At 41.5% G+C, this 17,740-nt stretch overlaps 1 protein-coding gene across 4 annotated transcripts in view; it reads right to left on the bottom strand.

The window, feature by feature from the left end:
* Prelid2 (PRELI domain containing 2) overlaps window positions 1-17,740 on the bottom strand; it is a 73,044-nt gene that overhangs the window by 33,993 nt on the left and 21,311 nt on the right. For all 4 annotated transcript variants that reach the window (XM_076912730.1, XM_034518210.2, XM_076912729.1 and 1 more), the window contains one exon: window positions 793-898. In XM_076912730.1, coding sequence (XP_076768845.1) covers window positions 793-898 — 106 coding nt within the window. The remainder of the gene's footprint in view (window positions 1-792; window positions 899-17,740) is intronic.

The following is a 17,740-nucleotide window of genomic DNA, read 5'->3' as shown; positions in this document are numbered from 1 at the left end:
GCCATAATCCCCCAGGATGCATACAGACTCCTATCTGTTTTCATATGAACTACCAAAAAAGATTTTTTTTTCCAGGAATGTCTATGTACCGCCAATTTAATAATAAGAAGTCTCAACTCAACTTTTAAATATTATCTCTCCCAAAAGGGATCCCTTCTTTTTGATGAATAGACTTATGTGCAAAACAATTACACTTAATTATTATTATGGCTTTTCTAATATGAGATTTAATAGATGAACAAGGAGTCAACTCAGCAACACAGTGATAAAATTAATTTTCTCGCCAGGGGCATTATTTTGAGGTAGCAGTTTTCCAAATAGGAGGATAGCAGTGTTATTTTTCCTTTCTTTTTTTCTTTTTCCTTTATTTTTTTTAACAAATACATATATTGTAATCTAGGGAAAACAAGCACAATAATGTTTCAGTGAGTTAAAGTGACATCCTACCTTCTAGGATTTCAGCTCCTCCCTTCTACCCTGGGCTAAACCAGTCTGGATCCATGACAGAAACCCCTCAACTAGGCCAAGAACACATTACCAAGCTCAGCAGCCATGTGCAGCACGCCTTAGGACATATTCAGACTGGTTCAGCCTGGGCTCAAAGGAGAAGGGTAAACTCTTGCTTTAAATAAGAATTATTAGAAGAAATTCTGGGGATATGTGTATCCATGAACTCCTCTATTATTATCATATCTCTTCATGACATTCTTCTACTACGTCTTAGTCAATGCCCAACTAAAACCTCCATGTCTTCTTAAAACTAACGTTAGTTCAAAGTCAAAACAAGCTTACCTTCTGGGCTCCTTGTCTTAAGAAGGTACTAGCAAAAGTTTCCAAAATACAGTTGAGAAATCCAGCCCCTGTGATTGAAATTCTGCCTGTTTGAATGAACTCTGTCCTGCAAGGAAAAAAAAAAAAGACACACAAAATTCATCTCCATGAATTTTCATCTGTATAAAATATGCATATGCATGAAGTAAAATAAAGCAAGCTGTGAGCCTAGGAGGGAAGACTAGTTAAGAAGAGTCAACTAGCGTGGGAGAGGGAAAAGGAAAGGTGATGGGCATAAATACGAACGACACAGTTCAGTTTTTCCACATAATTGTCGAAAAATTCATCTTTCATGTCACTTTGCATTTGGATATGTAAATTATGGATACCTTCAGCAGCGTAATTACCGTTTATAATTAACACAAAATAATATTCATAATAATTGAGTAATTACTTGTTACAATAAAATATTCTATTTGAGGTTGAGGTAACTCTATACAATTTATTCAGTATAAACAATAATCTGAATTAGAGAACATTTGTTTCACCCTGCAAATTGCCTCATCGAGAACTTCCACAATCATTCCTGCTCAACTGATAGAGTTTCCAGTTGCTTTCCAGACACTTAATTCTCATGTGCAAAGATTAGTGCCTCCCTTATCTGCTTTTCTGCAGCAGATGAACACTGTTTGCAAAGAACCTCAACTGACCCAAGTGCAGAGACCTAGTGCCTGTAGAGTTCCCTTCTGTAAATAGAACATCTGTAACAGAACCCCTGGAACATCCGAGAAGGGGGACAGAAAGATCATCAGAGCCAGAGAACAGGAAGGACTGATGTCTTCTGGATATGACGAAGATGTTGCACCCATGGACCCTCAACAGCTAAGGGAAGGGAGGGAGAGGGAGGAAGGGAGAAAAGGGACGGAGGGGGAGGGAGGGGAAGGGAAGGAGAGACCATTTATAATTATGGATGAAGAGAATATGAAGTTGAAAGGGACAGAGGGACTCAAGGAGTTGGGAAGGATGTAGATATGATTTAAATGCATTGAATTCATGTATAAAATTCAAAATAAAAACAGTTTAAAAAGAAACAATCACTCTTTAGAGGAAGAGTGATGTTTTTCTCAAGACAGACTCTCACTACATAGCTCTGGCAGTCCTGGAAATCTGTAGACCAGGCTGGCCTTGAACTCAGAGATCCACCTGCCTCTGCCTTCCAAGTGCTAGAACTAAAAGGGTGCACCAGGATGCCCGGCTGAAACTGTCACTCAGTTTGCAGTTGAGGGGACTGAACTGCAGTTCAGTGAACATAACATCCAACACATTTATTTTCATGGCAATAAGAACCAAGAGCCCTTTCATTATATAACTAACAAAAACTTTCTCCATGACAATAACTGTAGTTAAAATCAAAATGCCTCTTAAAAAATTGAATCTGAAGCCAGTTTCAGCTTCCTGACCTTGAATAAAATATCTACTTTCTATAAACAATTTTCTCATATGTAAATAGGATTCCAGCATTGCCTATTTACAACTATTATAACAAACGAGTTTATGCATATAACAGGGATATGAAGAATGACGGACATGTGCTAAATAGTTGCTAAACGCTAGCAACTGTTGCTAAAGAGAGACAGACAAGCACAGAGACTGCAAAGCCAGAAGTCTGCAATAGGTATTGAATCCCTATTGTAGAGGTGACTGGGAGCAGATGTCAGCATTTCTATCATTTAATTACCAAAGTTCTACCAATAGACATTAACCCCCATCTCATAAAACAGAGATTTGGATTACACTTGGGAATGATGTAAGATGGCAGAACAGAAGGCCTCCACTTCTTATCCTCCCACAAAAATAATGATCTGACAAAAATATGCAAACAAAATTACCTTTGTGAGACCTCCTTAAACTAATTAGAAGGTGGAGTACACCCAAGGTGGGTAGAACAAAGAACAGTCATGCCAAAGAAAGGGAGAAGTGGGCTGCTATGTTTACTGTAGGTTCTGATATGTTTACTGTAGGTTCTGAGACAAAATGCCTGAGGCAAGCAAGTGCAGGAAGAAGTTATACTGTTTATTGATGGATGATGAGACCAGGTGTCCTGTAACCCAGGCTTCCCTCAAAGTCTGCATGCTAGGGATTGGCCTTGACATCCTGATCATCCTGTCCCCAGCTCCCAAGGCCTAAATTACAGGCACACAGCACCATGCTGGGCTGGGAAGAGAGGTGTTTCAGGTCCTGGTTCATAGGACAAACGGTAATGGTGGGGAAAGTCTACCTGTCTGGCCAGCTCTGGTCTGTGCCATTGGGAAGCTACTTGCCTACATCTCAGTGGATTCACAAACCAAGAGGAAAAAAAAAAACATCTAGGCACTCAGCTGCCTTTCTTCTTTTCCTTTCTTTTTCTCCAGTCCAGGACCTCAGTGCAGGGGTTAGTCCCACCCACATCCAGTGCAGATTTTCCCCAGTTTAGCTTAATCCAGACTGGAGAAGCTTTTACACTCAACCCTGAGCCTCGCTGTTGCCCTAGGTGTTCCTTAATCCATCCAAATTAGCCACCAACCAATGATAGCTCCCTCCCAACTAGCAGCAGAGCAGAAAGGGGGAGAAAACCACAAAAGCCTGTTTCTCCCACAAAAGGGAGCCGAGATAAATGTGCATTCAACACAGGCTTCTGCAAGCATTGCCTGAGGACATGACTGGGGTGGGGAGTTGGGGGGGAAGGAAGCAGCATACTTGGAGGCTTGATGGTCACTGAGGAAAAAAAAAAAAAAAAGCCAACACAGCAGGTAGGTACAGTCCTTAAGAGCCTGCAATACTCCAAACAGATCACAGACAGAAACAAGAGAATACTGGCTCCTAATAACAGAGCATTCTTCTGCATCTGTGAAATCACATAAAGTCCCAGGAAAGATGTTCAGTAAAAGTTTGAAAGACCTGTACACTCTCTTGCTTGGCTGATTTGTGAGGCTCCTCTGTAAAAACCTAACCCATGATAAATGGGAGAGATGGTTATTGTTTCATAAACCCAAATCTCTCTAAAAGATCACATACACATACACATACACACACACACACACACACACACACACACACATACACAAGGGGGCAGGAAAGAGAGAGAGAGAAAGAGAGAGAGAGAAATGGCCCATTCATAGAACCAAATAAATTTCTAGAAACTTACCCTAAAGAAACAGGTACATGAATTACTTGACAATGAACTTGAAATAATTACTTTTAATATGTTCAATTAGGCAAAAAAAAAAAATCAAACAACTAAATGAATTCAGGAAATTGAATGGTGAACAAGATGAGAATATCAACAAAGGACAGAAAGCAACAGTAGCAAGGGACTTGAAGATAGGCTCCTGAAGACATCAAAATGAAGAGACACGGTGACGGCTTTGAAGATGCCTGGATGTTGTCAGGGGGCCCACGTCACACTTATATTACATGTGTAAGTCACACACATGTGGAGTCTTATAGGAGGAATCACTGAAAATGGAGAAGAGAGATTATATAAAGCATTATTGGCCCAAAATGCCCAGATTAAAAAATAAAATGTGCATACAAATGCAAAATCTCAGCAAACTCCAACTAGGAGGTGTCTGAAGAACCCGACACCAGATGCGTTATCCAGTATGAAAGGTCACAGGGAGATTACTGAAAGCAGCAAGAGAAAAGTAACATGTCGCATGCATTGGAAACTTTGCAGGCCAGAGGAAATTGGGTTAATACATTCAGCACACCCAAAGAAAAAATAAATAAATAAACCAAGAACTCAGCGAAACTACCTCCAGAAATGAAATGAAGATTCCTTAGCTATACAAAAACTGAATGTATGCATCCCACTAGAGACATGGGCTGTCATTGACCTGGCCTAATTCATTTGTTGAAACCACTGACTTCACAGTTACTATACGCTCTATATTGCATACCGCACATAATCACACACATAAAAATATCACAGCGCTATGGAAAGGATAAGAGTGCTTCCTGGCAAGCATGAGGAGTGGACTTCAAATTCCTACATTTAAAAACTGTGTGTAGGGCTGGAGAGATGGCTCAGTGGTTAAGAGCACTGACTGCTCTCCCAAAGGTCCTGAGTTCAATTTCCAGCAACCAATGGTGGCTCACAACCATCTGTAATGGGATCTGATGCCCTCTTCTGGTGTGTCAAAGGCAGCTACAGTGTACTCATACACATAAAATAAATAAAATATATATTAAAAAAAAAAAAAAAAACTATGTGTAAGAACTCACACTTGTCTGTAACCCCACCAGCTATGGCCTTGAATATCGGTTTTATAAACACAAAACATTCCTTTTTTAATGCTGGTGATACTAAGAAACATTTTCAGTTAAGGCATCAGGTAAATTTTGCTCACCCTTCACTTCAAGTCCTCTTAAGTTGTCACTTGGTTTTACTTTCCCACACCATACTGAGAACTAGAGACTCTTCCAAGATCTCACTGTTTTAACAGGAAACAAAAAGGGGGAAATGGGAGAGTGTCAGCCTCCAGTGGAGGCAAAGTTTTCCAAGACAGAAAACCCATAAGGGCCGAGGAGCAAATCTGGAGTCTCAGACAACACTTAAGGAAACACAACCCTAGCTATTGCTGTAATAAAAAAAAAAATTACCAAAAAGCAGCTTGGGGAGGAGAGGGTATATTTGGCTTATACTTCCACATCACAGTTCACCATTGAGGAAGTCAGGACAGGAACTCAACCTGGAAGCAGGAACTTGAAGCTGAGACCTGGTGCTGGAGAGATGGCTCAGCGATTAAGAACACTGACTGCTCTTCCAGAAGTCCTGAGTTCAATTCCCAGGTGGCTCACAACCATCTGCAATAGGATCTGATGCCCTCTTCTGGTATGTCTGAAGACAGCTACAGTATACTCACATACATAAAATAGATAAATAAATCTTAAAATGGAGGAGGAGAGAAGGAGAAGGAGGAGAAGGAGGAGGAGGAGGAGGAGGAGGGGGAGGAGGAGGAGGAAGAGGAGGAAGAGGAGAAGAAGAAGAAGAAGAAGAAGAAGAAGAAGAAGAAGAAGAAGAAGAAGAAGAAGAAGAAGAAGAAGAAGAAGAAGAAGAAGAAGAAGAAGCAGCAGCAGCAGCAGCAGCAGCAGCAGCAGCAGCAGCAGCAGCAGCAGCAGCAGCTGAGACCATGGAGGAATGCTGCCTACTGGCTTGCTCAGCTTCTATCTTATAGCACCCAAGACAGTCCAAGGGCGTCCCCACTTGTAACGGGTTGGGCCCTCCCACATCAACCATTACTCAAGAAGATGCTTCATATACTTGCTTACAGTCTATTCTGATGGAGGCATCTTCTCAACTGTGGTTTCCCTCTCAGATGACTCCAACCTGTTTGTGTTAAGGTGACCAAATATTAATATTAATAATAATAATACCTAACCAGTACACACACATTATCTGAAAATGCCCATACATGGCACTGGCTTCATCAATCCTGTGAGAATCTCAGGAACTGTACCGTATGGAAGATAACAGTGAAAAGCTAGGCAGACGCCAGATTGAAAGGAGCCTCAGGCTTCAGAGTCAGATGTTATCCCAAGGAAAGAGACTTCCCAGCAGAGTAACTGACACAGATTAACAGTTGTTGAAGCACCAGTGACCTTGCTGCCACCACTGACGCCTGTAGACAATTCCTTAGGCCCCATTTGCAGGGCAATTCTTACACTCAATGCGTACAACCACATGTGCTAAATGAACTAGCTAAAAATCTTTGCAAGCAGATTACTCTGTACAGTTCTCCTTACCTGTTTATATCTTACAGAAAGGAGAAAGGACCCAAGTCTTCTGTATTTATGTTCCTGTGTATATGTATATATACATGCATCTACATACACACATATGCACATGTGTTTATACGTACATGCACTCAGACACACAAAAAAATATTCTGAGAAACAAGACTCAACAAGACATGGCTTTAGTCAATATAGGTAGTATGACCTTGTCTTTCCTATTTTTTTCTCCCAGTGCTAAGAATCCGGGGCCTTAAGCAAGATGACAAGTTCACTGCTTAGAATCAGCTCCAGCCCATAAACTCTTCCTTGGATCTAACAGCAGTGCCTGTTTGACTTAGATCAAACTCTCGCAGCAAAAAATCTACAACTTTAGGCCTCCTCCCTCCCTTCCTCTCACCTCCTACCTTTCTCTTCCTTCTCTCTCTCTCTCTCTCTCTCTCTCTCTCTCTCTCTCTCTCTCTCTCTCTCTCTCTCGCACGCACACAGTTATCCCACCCAATTGGACACACACTCATCTGCCTAAGCAGCTTCTTAGACTCAAGCTTACTGAGAGTGCTTTTTTCATGTAGAACTACATTCTAGTGACACTAATCTCTCCTGTCTTTATTCTGGATTAGTCGGTGTAGACTTTTACAATGATTTTAATATTTAAAAATGAGAAGCTGAAGAGGTTCCCGCTCTTCAGGAGATGAACTCTTCAGTCCTCGAGCAAGTGTAGGTGAGGGATTAATCAAAGTCTCTCTTAGATCATATGCTAACCAGCGTTTTTTTCCTGCCAGTTTGAGAAGTGAATTCACAGAAAAGCACTCTCAAGGTTTGTCCACATGTCAGAGAGCAGCAGGTGGTAAAGGGGGTCACATCCTTGCCACCCACAAGACAGGAGTTCACTCTGCTATATTTTAAGACTGTCAGAGAAGAAAATACTGCATTTTCTCAATAACTCAAAGCACCAGAGCATTTTCTCCTTGTGACACAAGACTATCCCAAATGCCTCTTGTCAGGACGAGCTTCAGTTTAAATGTCTCTGAAAAGCACAACTGGTTATGCAGCATAGTTTAACATCAGCTGTTTTCTTCTGGTTTGTGATCACTGAAAAACGGGAAAGAATTAGGACTGAGGAGATAGCTCAATGGGTAAACAGTTACACAAGTGGGAGGACCTGAGTTCAGATCCCCGGCACCCATGTAAAGCTACATGTGGTAGACCATGTCTGTAGTTCTAAAGCACTTATGGTGAGACGGAAAGTGGAGATAGGAGAAACCCAGGAAACTTCTAAAAGCTCATGAGCCAGCTACCCCAGTGTAGGAAGTGGCAAACAGGAGATCCTTTCCCAAACAAGGCAGAAAGTGAGACCCAACAACCAAGGACATCCTCTAGCACTAGTGAGCTATCAGCCCCTAAGACAGACAGACAGACAGACAGACAGACAGACAGACACACACACACACACACACACACACACATTTTTAAACCAAAAACAAAATGGAGCTGAAGAGATAGCTCAGTTGTTAAAAGCACTGGCGGCTCTTCCAGCGAACCTTGGTTTGATCCCCAGCGTCTTCATGGCAGCTCACAGCCATCTGTAACTCCAGTTCCAGAGGTTGGAATGCTCTCTCCTGACTTGCACAAGCAATGTGTGTACATGGTGCACAGACAACATGCGAGCGAAATGCCTATACACAATAAATTTTAAAAGAAGAAACAAAACAGGATAGACAGACTGACTGAGATGTAATGCTAACAAAATCTGGAAGTATTTGAATTAGAACTACTACATATTTAGTATTCTCTCCTGTGGTTTATAAATCTTACACACTGGATATGTATTACTTTGGCAATCACATGAAATTAGTAGTAAAGCCATGACTATCATTTCTATAGAAGTAAAACATTTTCAATATGCTCTGTGCAACCAAGAACCATTTTCAGCAAAAGTGCAGCTAGCATGGGCCCATCATTTAGTCAGCTTGTGGGTCTCCTACACTCTGAAAGGTTGGTTCTTCCTCTCTAGCCTGCACATGAAGTAGGTGGTGTTTATAACAAGACACACACATGGTGATTCAGGTTTTCCTCCTTCTGCCTTCCTCTCTGTTACGCCTACAGACAGGACTGCATCACACTCACACACATTTTCCACTCTTGTTCACACTCAAAACTCTCCATGGTGACTGTGTTACATCATACACTAGACTGCACATTCCCAGAGGCTGCTATGCTTTGAAAGTTAGTTTCTCTATATAAATATGAAAAAAACTGTGCTAAAGAGATGTTGAAACACTTACCCAAGGGCAGAAGGGTTGATCGGTGCAGATCCATCACTCATAACCTCAAAACCTTCCCCTTTCTCCTACTTTCTGATAGTCCGGGAGATAATCAACCACGAGCGGTACAGTTCAGACATCTCTCTGGTCACTGGATATGTTTGGTTTATTTCCACTGACCCTCAGGAGGCCATGCCTTTCTGCCCCCTTTTGCCGCTACTGCCTGATATTCTCACAGCACCTTCTCACTTTTACTTCCAAGTCAACCGCCTCCCCCAGGGTCATTCTCTCTAGAACAGAATTCCTCACCTTCACCCTGCCCAAAAATCAGCTGTCACATCCCTGCCTGCTTACTGAGGTGGGGCAGATAAAGCCCGAATGCTCAGACACTGACTTACACTCAACAGACACCTCTGTGTGTAGCTGCAGGATGCCCGGTTTCACTGCTACATAGCATTCCACTTGCTGAAAACACGCCACATTACTCATCCACTGTTTTAGCACTGACAGGTAGCCTGCGTCTGACTTGTGTGTATTACCAACAGTGCTGCCATGAACACACATACTGTGCTTCTAAGTGTGTGTGTGTGTGCACATACCACTATAGTGTCTAGCAGTCAAATGTCTTACCAATACCTCATTTTTTTCTCCATTAGAACATCAGTTTCAATCCATAATAACTGGTATGTACTAAGAAATCACTAAATGTACTAGAAAGGAAGGGGGAGGGCAGGAAGAAGGGTGGGAAAAAAAAGAGATGTACTTGTAGATTATTTTGTCAAGGAAAGTATGCAGCAGCTAAGGGCAGTAGGGGGCAGTCTTCACCAGCTGAGGGACCAGCCAAGAGCAATGCGATAACATCTGTGAACGAGACTGGCTCACTTAGGCAGTGCCAGGAGCAGAGTTATTTTTGTCCATACACAGGCAATTCGACATACAACACAACAGAACCATGCAAAAGAACACACAACCCAAATCTAGGAACTCTGAAAATTAACAGTAGTTTAAACAACCAAGACTCCTATTTTGACTACTTAAGATATTTTTCCTTCTAAATTTGGGGAAATGAGAGTCCCGAGAAAACACAGATGAAAATGAATCCCCAGGTCACAGGCTCAAAAGGTCGGTTTCCAGAAAAGCAGAGTCTCTTAATGAGATCCTGGCCTGGATTACTGGTTGACTGGGTGTGGCAAATCTTGTCTAATGTCTAATTATCTTCATGATGGAAATTTAATTAAAGTGCCTTAGAAGGGAGGGAAAGTATTCCACTGGAGTCATGATTTGATGACATCTCAGTTCCAATCACAGAGTTTAGGGCCTTCTATAACCACACAGAAAGAGAGATGCCCTAAAGGAGGCACACAGCCTACTCACTCACTGAACAGTCCCCAAGTCTAACACTGCTATAGAGCGCCCCCTGGCTGAGACTTCCTCCCACCATGCCAGATCATGTGGTCTTGTCCATGCTATTTGGCTAAACCCATTTCTGTAATCATAATCCCTGAAGGCCTACACAATTCACAGAGCTCTCAAGTGCACACTCTTCAGCTAACATAAGCAAGCATACAGGTTACCTACTGGACAGACAGACAGACACCACTTCAGGACGGGGATTGATGAGGCCACTCCTGAAACCATCCTCTTGGATCCACATCTCACCTGGATTCCCTATCCTGTAAGTCCCCGAACCTCTCTAGCATTTCTACTCCTCTGTAAAACGAGATTAACACTTACTACTTGAATTGTCCCATAGTTAAATAAAGCCATCTGTTTAAGGTGCTCTCGGAGACACACAATTGCTCAGCTTGCCTTTTTATGCAATCTAGCAATCACCTGCTCAGGGAATAACACCACCCACAGTGGGCTGGGCCCTCCCACATCAATCATTAATCAATAAAATGTCCCAAAAGACTTAACCTACCGGCCAAACTGATGGAAGCATTTTCTCAACTGAAGTCAACTCTTTTAGTTGTCAATAAAAAAACTAACCCTCACTATGGTTAGATTATGCAACATCCACACAAAGCTCGTATGTGGAAGGCTTTACCCTCCATTCAACATATAGAGGTGGGGCTTTGGGGAAATGATTGGACTGAGGTAAGTTTGAAATAATGAATTGACTAATCTCTTAACCTGTATTGAGATTAGGAGGCAGATGGAAAGGAGGAAATACAATGTGAGGATCTCTGAAGAGTATAGCTCAGGCTCATCCTCTCCCTCCCTCTCCTTGGATGCTGAGAGGCAGGTGGCTTTTCTCTGCCATGCCCTTCCTTACTTAATGATGTAAACCCTGCCACAGCTTGATAGAACCAGCTGACCATGCATTGGAATCTCTAAAGAAGTGAGACAAAATAAATGCTGCCTCCATTATGTTGGGTTCCTCCCTCCCTCCTGGAACGTTGTCACAGTGACAAAATACAGCCCAGCTCTGATGACAATCAAGTTTCTGGGTCAATGAGCCTCCTGAAAATGGAGGCAGATCTGAGTCTGGAGACTCGCCGTGTTCCTCTTGATTGTCTTGGGATCTTGGGTTCTGCACCACATCATTCCTTGTTTTAATAGTCTACGTATTTCATTTATTATAGAGGCAAAACTAACACACAAAGAAGAAATGTGCTCATGGCGTGTGGTCCCTGAGAGCAGATGGTAGCAAACACTTTCTCATGTATCAGACTCGCTGAAGTCGCTCTTCTTCACCCCTTCCCTTCATCCGCCATTCCTCTCACATACATTCAAGAGGCTGCTGAGTTTTCTATGCTTTTTAGCAAGATTTTTTTTCCACTGGGAAACGTTTGCTGTTTGCTGGAGAATAAGATTATCAATTTCCTGTCACGCTTTACAAGATTAACAAGGACTCTGCAAAAAGTGGGGGTGCCAGCTCCGTATCTGCTTATCAGTAAGGCCACAGGACAACAGCTGGTTATCAAAGTTTGCAAAGCTTCTAGGCAGATTCACCTGGAGCCTCGATAAAACTAGACTCACTGTAACATATTTATATTTTTTTAATTCCCCTCTGAACCTTGGACTAAGACACAACTCTAAACCAATGGAGGATTTAAAAAAAAAATCAATAGATGTCCACTAAGATATTTGAAAAGCTCTTACTTGTAAGTGCCACAGAATGCTGTCTTGGCTAAACATCACTGTTTCCAACTCAGTGATCACCACTTTTCAAGTATGGTTCCTTTTAAGAGCCACCCAACATCAGAAACATTCATTTACCATTAGTGACAATAACTCACGCTCACTCCATGTTTAAATCCTCCAAGAGTAGAGCAGTCCACTTGGGACCTTACTAAATCTTCACATCACTCTGTGATAGAACTCAAGTCACCTTTTCCCAGAGCAGAAAGCACACAGGTGACCAAGAACATCAATGAGAGCTCCCCATATCACTGCACAAGACTCCTTCTACCCAATCCCGCCAGAGTTTCCCAAGCACTACTTGACCTCTGCCCAGTATCAGCCCTTTTTCTGTCCCTTCTACCACTCCCAGTATGGACTAGATGTACCCCCTGAATCCCATGAACATCAATCATTCGTTAGTCAAACAGACAGGAGCATTGCCTCTGCATCATACATTGTGCTTGACTCTGGGTTACAGAAAACTATGACATCAGGACAAAACCACCACAAGGCAGGAAGTGGTAAGGAAACCGAAACAGACTTCTATGTGAACACAAACAGCAGAAGGCAAATGTGGTCCTTTTAGAGGTCAGTCATCCTGAACCCAAATAAGGCTCTCCCCGGATGTTGAGTTTAGGCAGAAGGGGCCTTGGGGCTCAGCTTGTCATAGCCAACAGTGCACTCTGCTCATTGTCAGATCACCCTCCCGTGTCCTGGAAATCAAGGTCAATGTGAGCAGAGGGAGTTGCATCTGCAGAAGAAAGCAGTAGTACTTATTCAGGCTATTAGGTAACAACACCCTCAAGCCCCTCAGCATCGGGGCTGAGGCTTGGAAATAACTGTCAAGTAAAGAGAGTAGAGACAGAGGATGCTAATACTTGGGAAACCTTGAGCCTGGAAATGGATCAAAAGATGGCAGTACCAACCTTAAATTCTCACAGAAGTCACCCAACTACTACATCTGCTGCTGACACAAACGTAATACGATTCCTGCAGAAGAAAGAGATGGGTGCACAAAGAAACTGCCCAACAATTACCTCTTGAAAGACTTAAATCGTACTACTTGATTTGTCAGGTAATTACTTGAAACTTGGCACTTTTAGCCAAGAAATCTAAAACTGAAAACTTCAAAGGTTACATACCTATTTATTAGAGTGAGTAATAGTCACCTGAGGAGCCTCTATAAAACTATAAAACTGGGCTGTTCAACCTACTAATTTAGTCTGTTTGTCAAATTGCATGTGTGCTTTCAATGTGTCCTGTACTCTGTTATAGAAATGGTCTTACTGGAATTTTCATAAAAACTGAACCTTCAATGCTGAGCATTTTAAAGCCAGATGTGAAGACTCATACCATCAGAGCACAAGGATGGAGTATTGGCTGTGGAATCGCTCAGATAGGAGCCACTGAGTGTAGAAGAATCATCACATCATCCAAGCAAAAACTCCACCAGAGCCCCACGAGGGAGAGCCTGAAGATACAGATACTTTAACTTGCCACAAAAATACGTATAGTTATGGGATGTGGTGTAGAAGGCAAAACCCCTCAAGAACACAACTGACCTTCAGAACTGCATTAGGTAAAGTAGCAATGACTAAAACCAAAACGACTGCACATCCATCTATCATGGTCTAGACAGTACAGTACAACTGACCTTCAGAACTGCATTAGGTAAAGTAGCAATGACTAAAACCAAAACGACTGCACATCCATCTATCATGGTCTAGACAGTACAGTAAAAGTCTATTATAAAGGAAAAAAAGAACAAATAAGATCACTCAAAACTACAGGAGTAAGTGCTCAGGAACTCAACTCATAGCAGCTATGGTTCTTAACCTCCCATCACTGAAGGGGAAGGGACCATAAGGCCTCACCCCTCCCGGAAGATCTACTCTCAGAAAATGATTTCCAGACAAAGAAGTAACATTCCTCTGTGGTGTAGTCACTGCTTGACCACCCCATCCCCCAGTAAGTAACCCCCAGACCGTACTCATGCAAACAATTCTAATTTAATTTGATGAACCACACATACATACATTCATACATACATACATACATACATACATACATACATACACAACATGAAGGTATAAGTGGAGACTCACTGGGAACAATGGTTTCAGCAGGAACGAAAGTAGAATGAGAGATGGCAATGGGGGAGTGAAAGTGACCAAAATTCATGATTATATATGTATGAAGTTGTTGCTGAATTAAACTTTTATACACACACACACACACACACACACACACACACACACACACATATATATATGTTTTTCAAGACAAGCTTTCTTTGTATCTAGTCCAGGCTGTCCTGGAACTAGTTCTATAAACCAAGCTACTTTAGTGTTTGTGTTAAGGGCATGTACCACCACCTGGCTCTTTTATTATTTTTAAAAGGGCCAGAGCAATGTCTCAGCAGGTAAAATTACTCCACCAATCTTGACAAGCTGAGTTAAATCCCCAGGACACACACAGTGGAAAGCCAGACCTAAGTCTTGCGAGTTGTCCATGTACATGCCATGGAGCAAGCACACACGCACACAAGATGAGTACGTCAAAAGGGGTTTTGTTACAGAATAAAAACTCAAAACTAACAAATGTACTGGTTAGAATGCATAAGTATCATTGCCAAACTGCCTTAGTTCTGAAGCTGCAAAGCTAAGGGCAAGAGATGACAAGTGTATTCTGTCTTCTTAGTCAAAACCGCAGTGTCTGGGTGGCAGCCACCAGCCACACATGGGTGCTGAGCCTTCAAATCAGTAATGGCATAGTTTAATCGATAGATGTCAGAAGCTCATTAGGAATTTCTGTATAATAGCCCTTAACAACTGTTTATACTAATTATATGTAGATATGATATTTTGGGTGTATTAGGTTAAATCAAATATATTATTAAAATTAAAGAAGAATTTGTTCAAACACAAAAAAGAAATTAATAAGCCTATCTCAGAATGGAGGTTTATTGTTGTCTTCTGAACCGACCAGCCTACAGAAGACAACGGACACGTGATCTCCTTCCCAACACAGTTTATTCAGGAACCTTGAGTTATCTAGAAAGGCCCAGGAGCTCTAGCTCCCAGCCCTTAAATATCTGTGTCCTCTCCAATCAGAACCTGCCACGCAGTCATTCTTGATTGGTGCTGAGCGCATACGTCACATGGCCCAATCTTACTTAACGATGAACAAGCAAAATGCATGCAAGTAAAGCCTAGCCTACGTGCCACCCAGGCTTCCTGAAATGGTTAGCCAACACGCCAGGGGTGTCTGGCACCCAGCCAGGCACCATCTTGAGTTCTGCTCCCCACAGTTTATAGAAAGCAAAGTATCAATTTTTTTCTTCTTCCAAAAAAACTTAAAACAGGGCACCAGTATTCTCCATTTTCTAAGTAAAAGCACACTCCCACAAGAGATGATTTTAATTTTGCTCTGTAGTTTTATCTACTTTTATATTTTCTGGTTTGTCCTGAGAAGTCTTAAGGGCAAGGAAAACATCAGCCAGGAGTCTGAGTCCAGAGACTCTGAAATTCACCAAAATACTCCACATGACATCCTGGACCTACAAACACCAGTCGCTGTACAACAGAGAACACAACAGCAAATAGGTGCGATCATCTATGCCAAATACGAGAAGCCCTGAATACACACCTTTCCCAGACTTAAATCTGGCTCTGGAAGTCAAACAGCAGTTTTCTAGTCTCATCACTCTTAAATGGGACAGGAACACTTCAGAGAATGGCCTACTGAGATGACACTGAACATAAACATGGAGTGGAATCTTCTGAGTCTTGTAGGTTAATGGGAAATAGGTATAAACATAATTCCTACTTCTGTATTTTGAACTATGTAAACTATGGCTACAGCTCAGTGGTAGAGCACCTGCTAGCTTGAGCACCCGCCTAGCTTGCCCAAGTCCTCAACAATACACATTCATCTTCTCTCTCTCTCTCTCTCTCTCTCTCTCTCTCTCTCTCTCTCTCGCTCTCTGCATATAGACATATATGCATACTACCAACTAGAATTGAGTCATAAAAAATTCTTAGATCACAAAGATAAGAGGTTGAAGGGGTAGCTCATTGGGTGGAATGCTTGCCTAGCGTACACCAAGGCCTCCACATACACCATGTGGGTAGCATCATCAGCCTGCAATCCTAATACTCAGGAAGTTCGGAGTCATTTTTGGCTAAAGAATTGAAGACCAGCCTTGGTGTCATGAGATCCTGTCTCCAGAGAAAATAATTAAATACATGATAAAATATACAATCACAGAGATTTTCATTATAACACTGTCATCGCTAAAAGCTGAGAAACCTGAGTCAAATAAGAACAGACCAAGACTAATATGTAAATAATATGTAAACAGTATATAAGTAAGCATGATCTTTAGTTAATGTGATTTATTTCCCAGAACTGATTAATATTAGATACCAACGTCATGTACTAGTTTTCCCACAATCAGAATTTTTTTCATTAAAAAAAGAGAAAACTACAAAGTAAAAAGTTTCTTGAGTTATCAGAGAGAATTATAATTTAACTATCATGAACTGAACAAGTATTCAGTTCAGCTTTTAAGACGATCCAACACCCAAATATAATACTAAATAGCAACAGTAGTAGCATAAGGCAATACTAAAATAAAGAGAATGAAGTCATGCACAGAATCGGACAATGTCATCCTTTTACTACATCTGTATACCAACAACAGAGCTCTGCTCTCTGGCCCCAGCTTTAATCCCACCATCCATGCCCTATGTTAGCTTTTGGCATCTGCAAAATAAAACCTATGGACCAGTGAATCTGCCTCTGGTGCTTCCTTACTCTTCATTGATGTATGGCCAAACTATGCAAGAGAGAATGATCTGGAGAAAGGCTGGGACTTAAGAATGGCTTTTACAAAGGGACAATTAGTTACTAGTAGTAACTTTGTTACAAAGGGACAATTAGTTTACTATTTTCATTACAATTGTAGCTATATAATAAAAAAAATTGCAAGCCACACAGAACAGTAACAATAAAACACAGTAGACTCTCCTCTGAAATCACATTATTCACCATAATGATTTATGCTTGTGATGTTTTATTTTTGTTTCAAAATACACCTTTGGGTACCTGAAAAGATGACACCAGGGAAGCTGAGGCAGGAGGATGGTGGGAGCCCAGGAGTTTAAGACAAGTTAGAGTAAATTCTCAGACACTTGTCTCAAAAACAAAACAAGGGGGCTGGGGAGATGGCTCAGCAGTTAAGAAGCACAGGCTGTCCTTGGGAAGGGCTGGGTTTCATTCTCAGCACACACACAGCAGCTCAGACATCTCTAACTCCACCTCCAGTTCTGGCTTCTGCAGGCATGCATGTGGTGTACATATATAATGCAGGTAAAACACCATACACATAAAAATATACAGATATTTTTTTAAATCTATCTTCAAGGAACTGATTATTTCTCACCCATTATACTTATAAAAACATATTTTTGGTTGTGAGCCTAGCCCTTAATGGCTGAGACATCTCTCCACCCCAAAAATTTAAATGTGTATTAATTACTGGCTATGCTGCAGAGAAATGAACACTGTTGGGTGCTGTTATGGAGTATAAATTTATATTAACATTAGTATAAATTTATATTAACATTTATAATAGTATAAATTTATATTAACATTGGAAGACAATGTGCCAGAATCTGTGTCACAAACCATATATGTCTAAGTACCCCCAAATTTATGTGTGTGTGCTGGGGATTGAACTGAAGAGCTCATGCATGTGAAAGAAGCTGCCTTCAGCTGAAACTTTAACTCACAGTGGGAAGGAG

This window comes from Arvicanthis niloticus, chromosome 14, assembly GCF_011762505.2.
Source record: "Arvicanthis niloticus isolate mArvNil1 chromosome 14, mArvNil1.pat.X, whole genome shotgun sequence".
NCBI classification, from domain to species: Eukaryota; Metazoa; Chordata; class Mammalia; order Rodentia; family Muridae; genus Arvicanthis; species Arvicanthis niloticus.
Note: the sequence above shows the minus strand (reverse complement) of the source record. Positions and strands in the feature narration are given on the sequence as shown.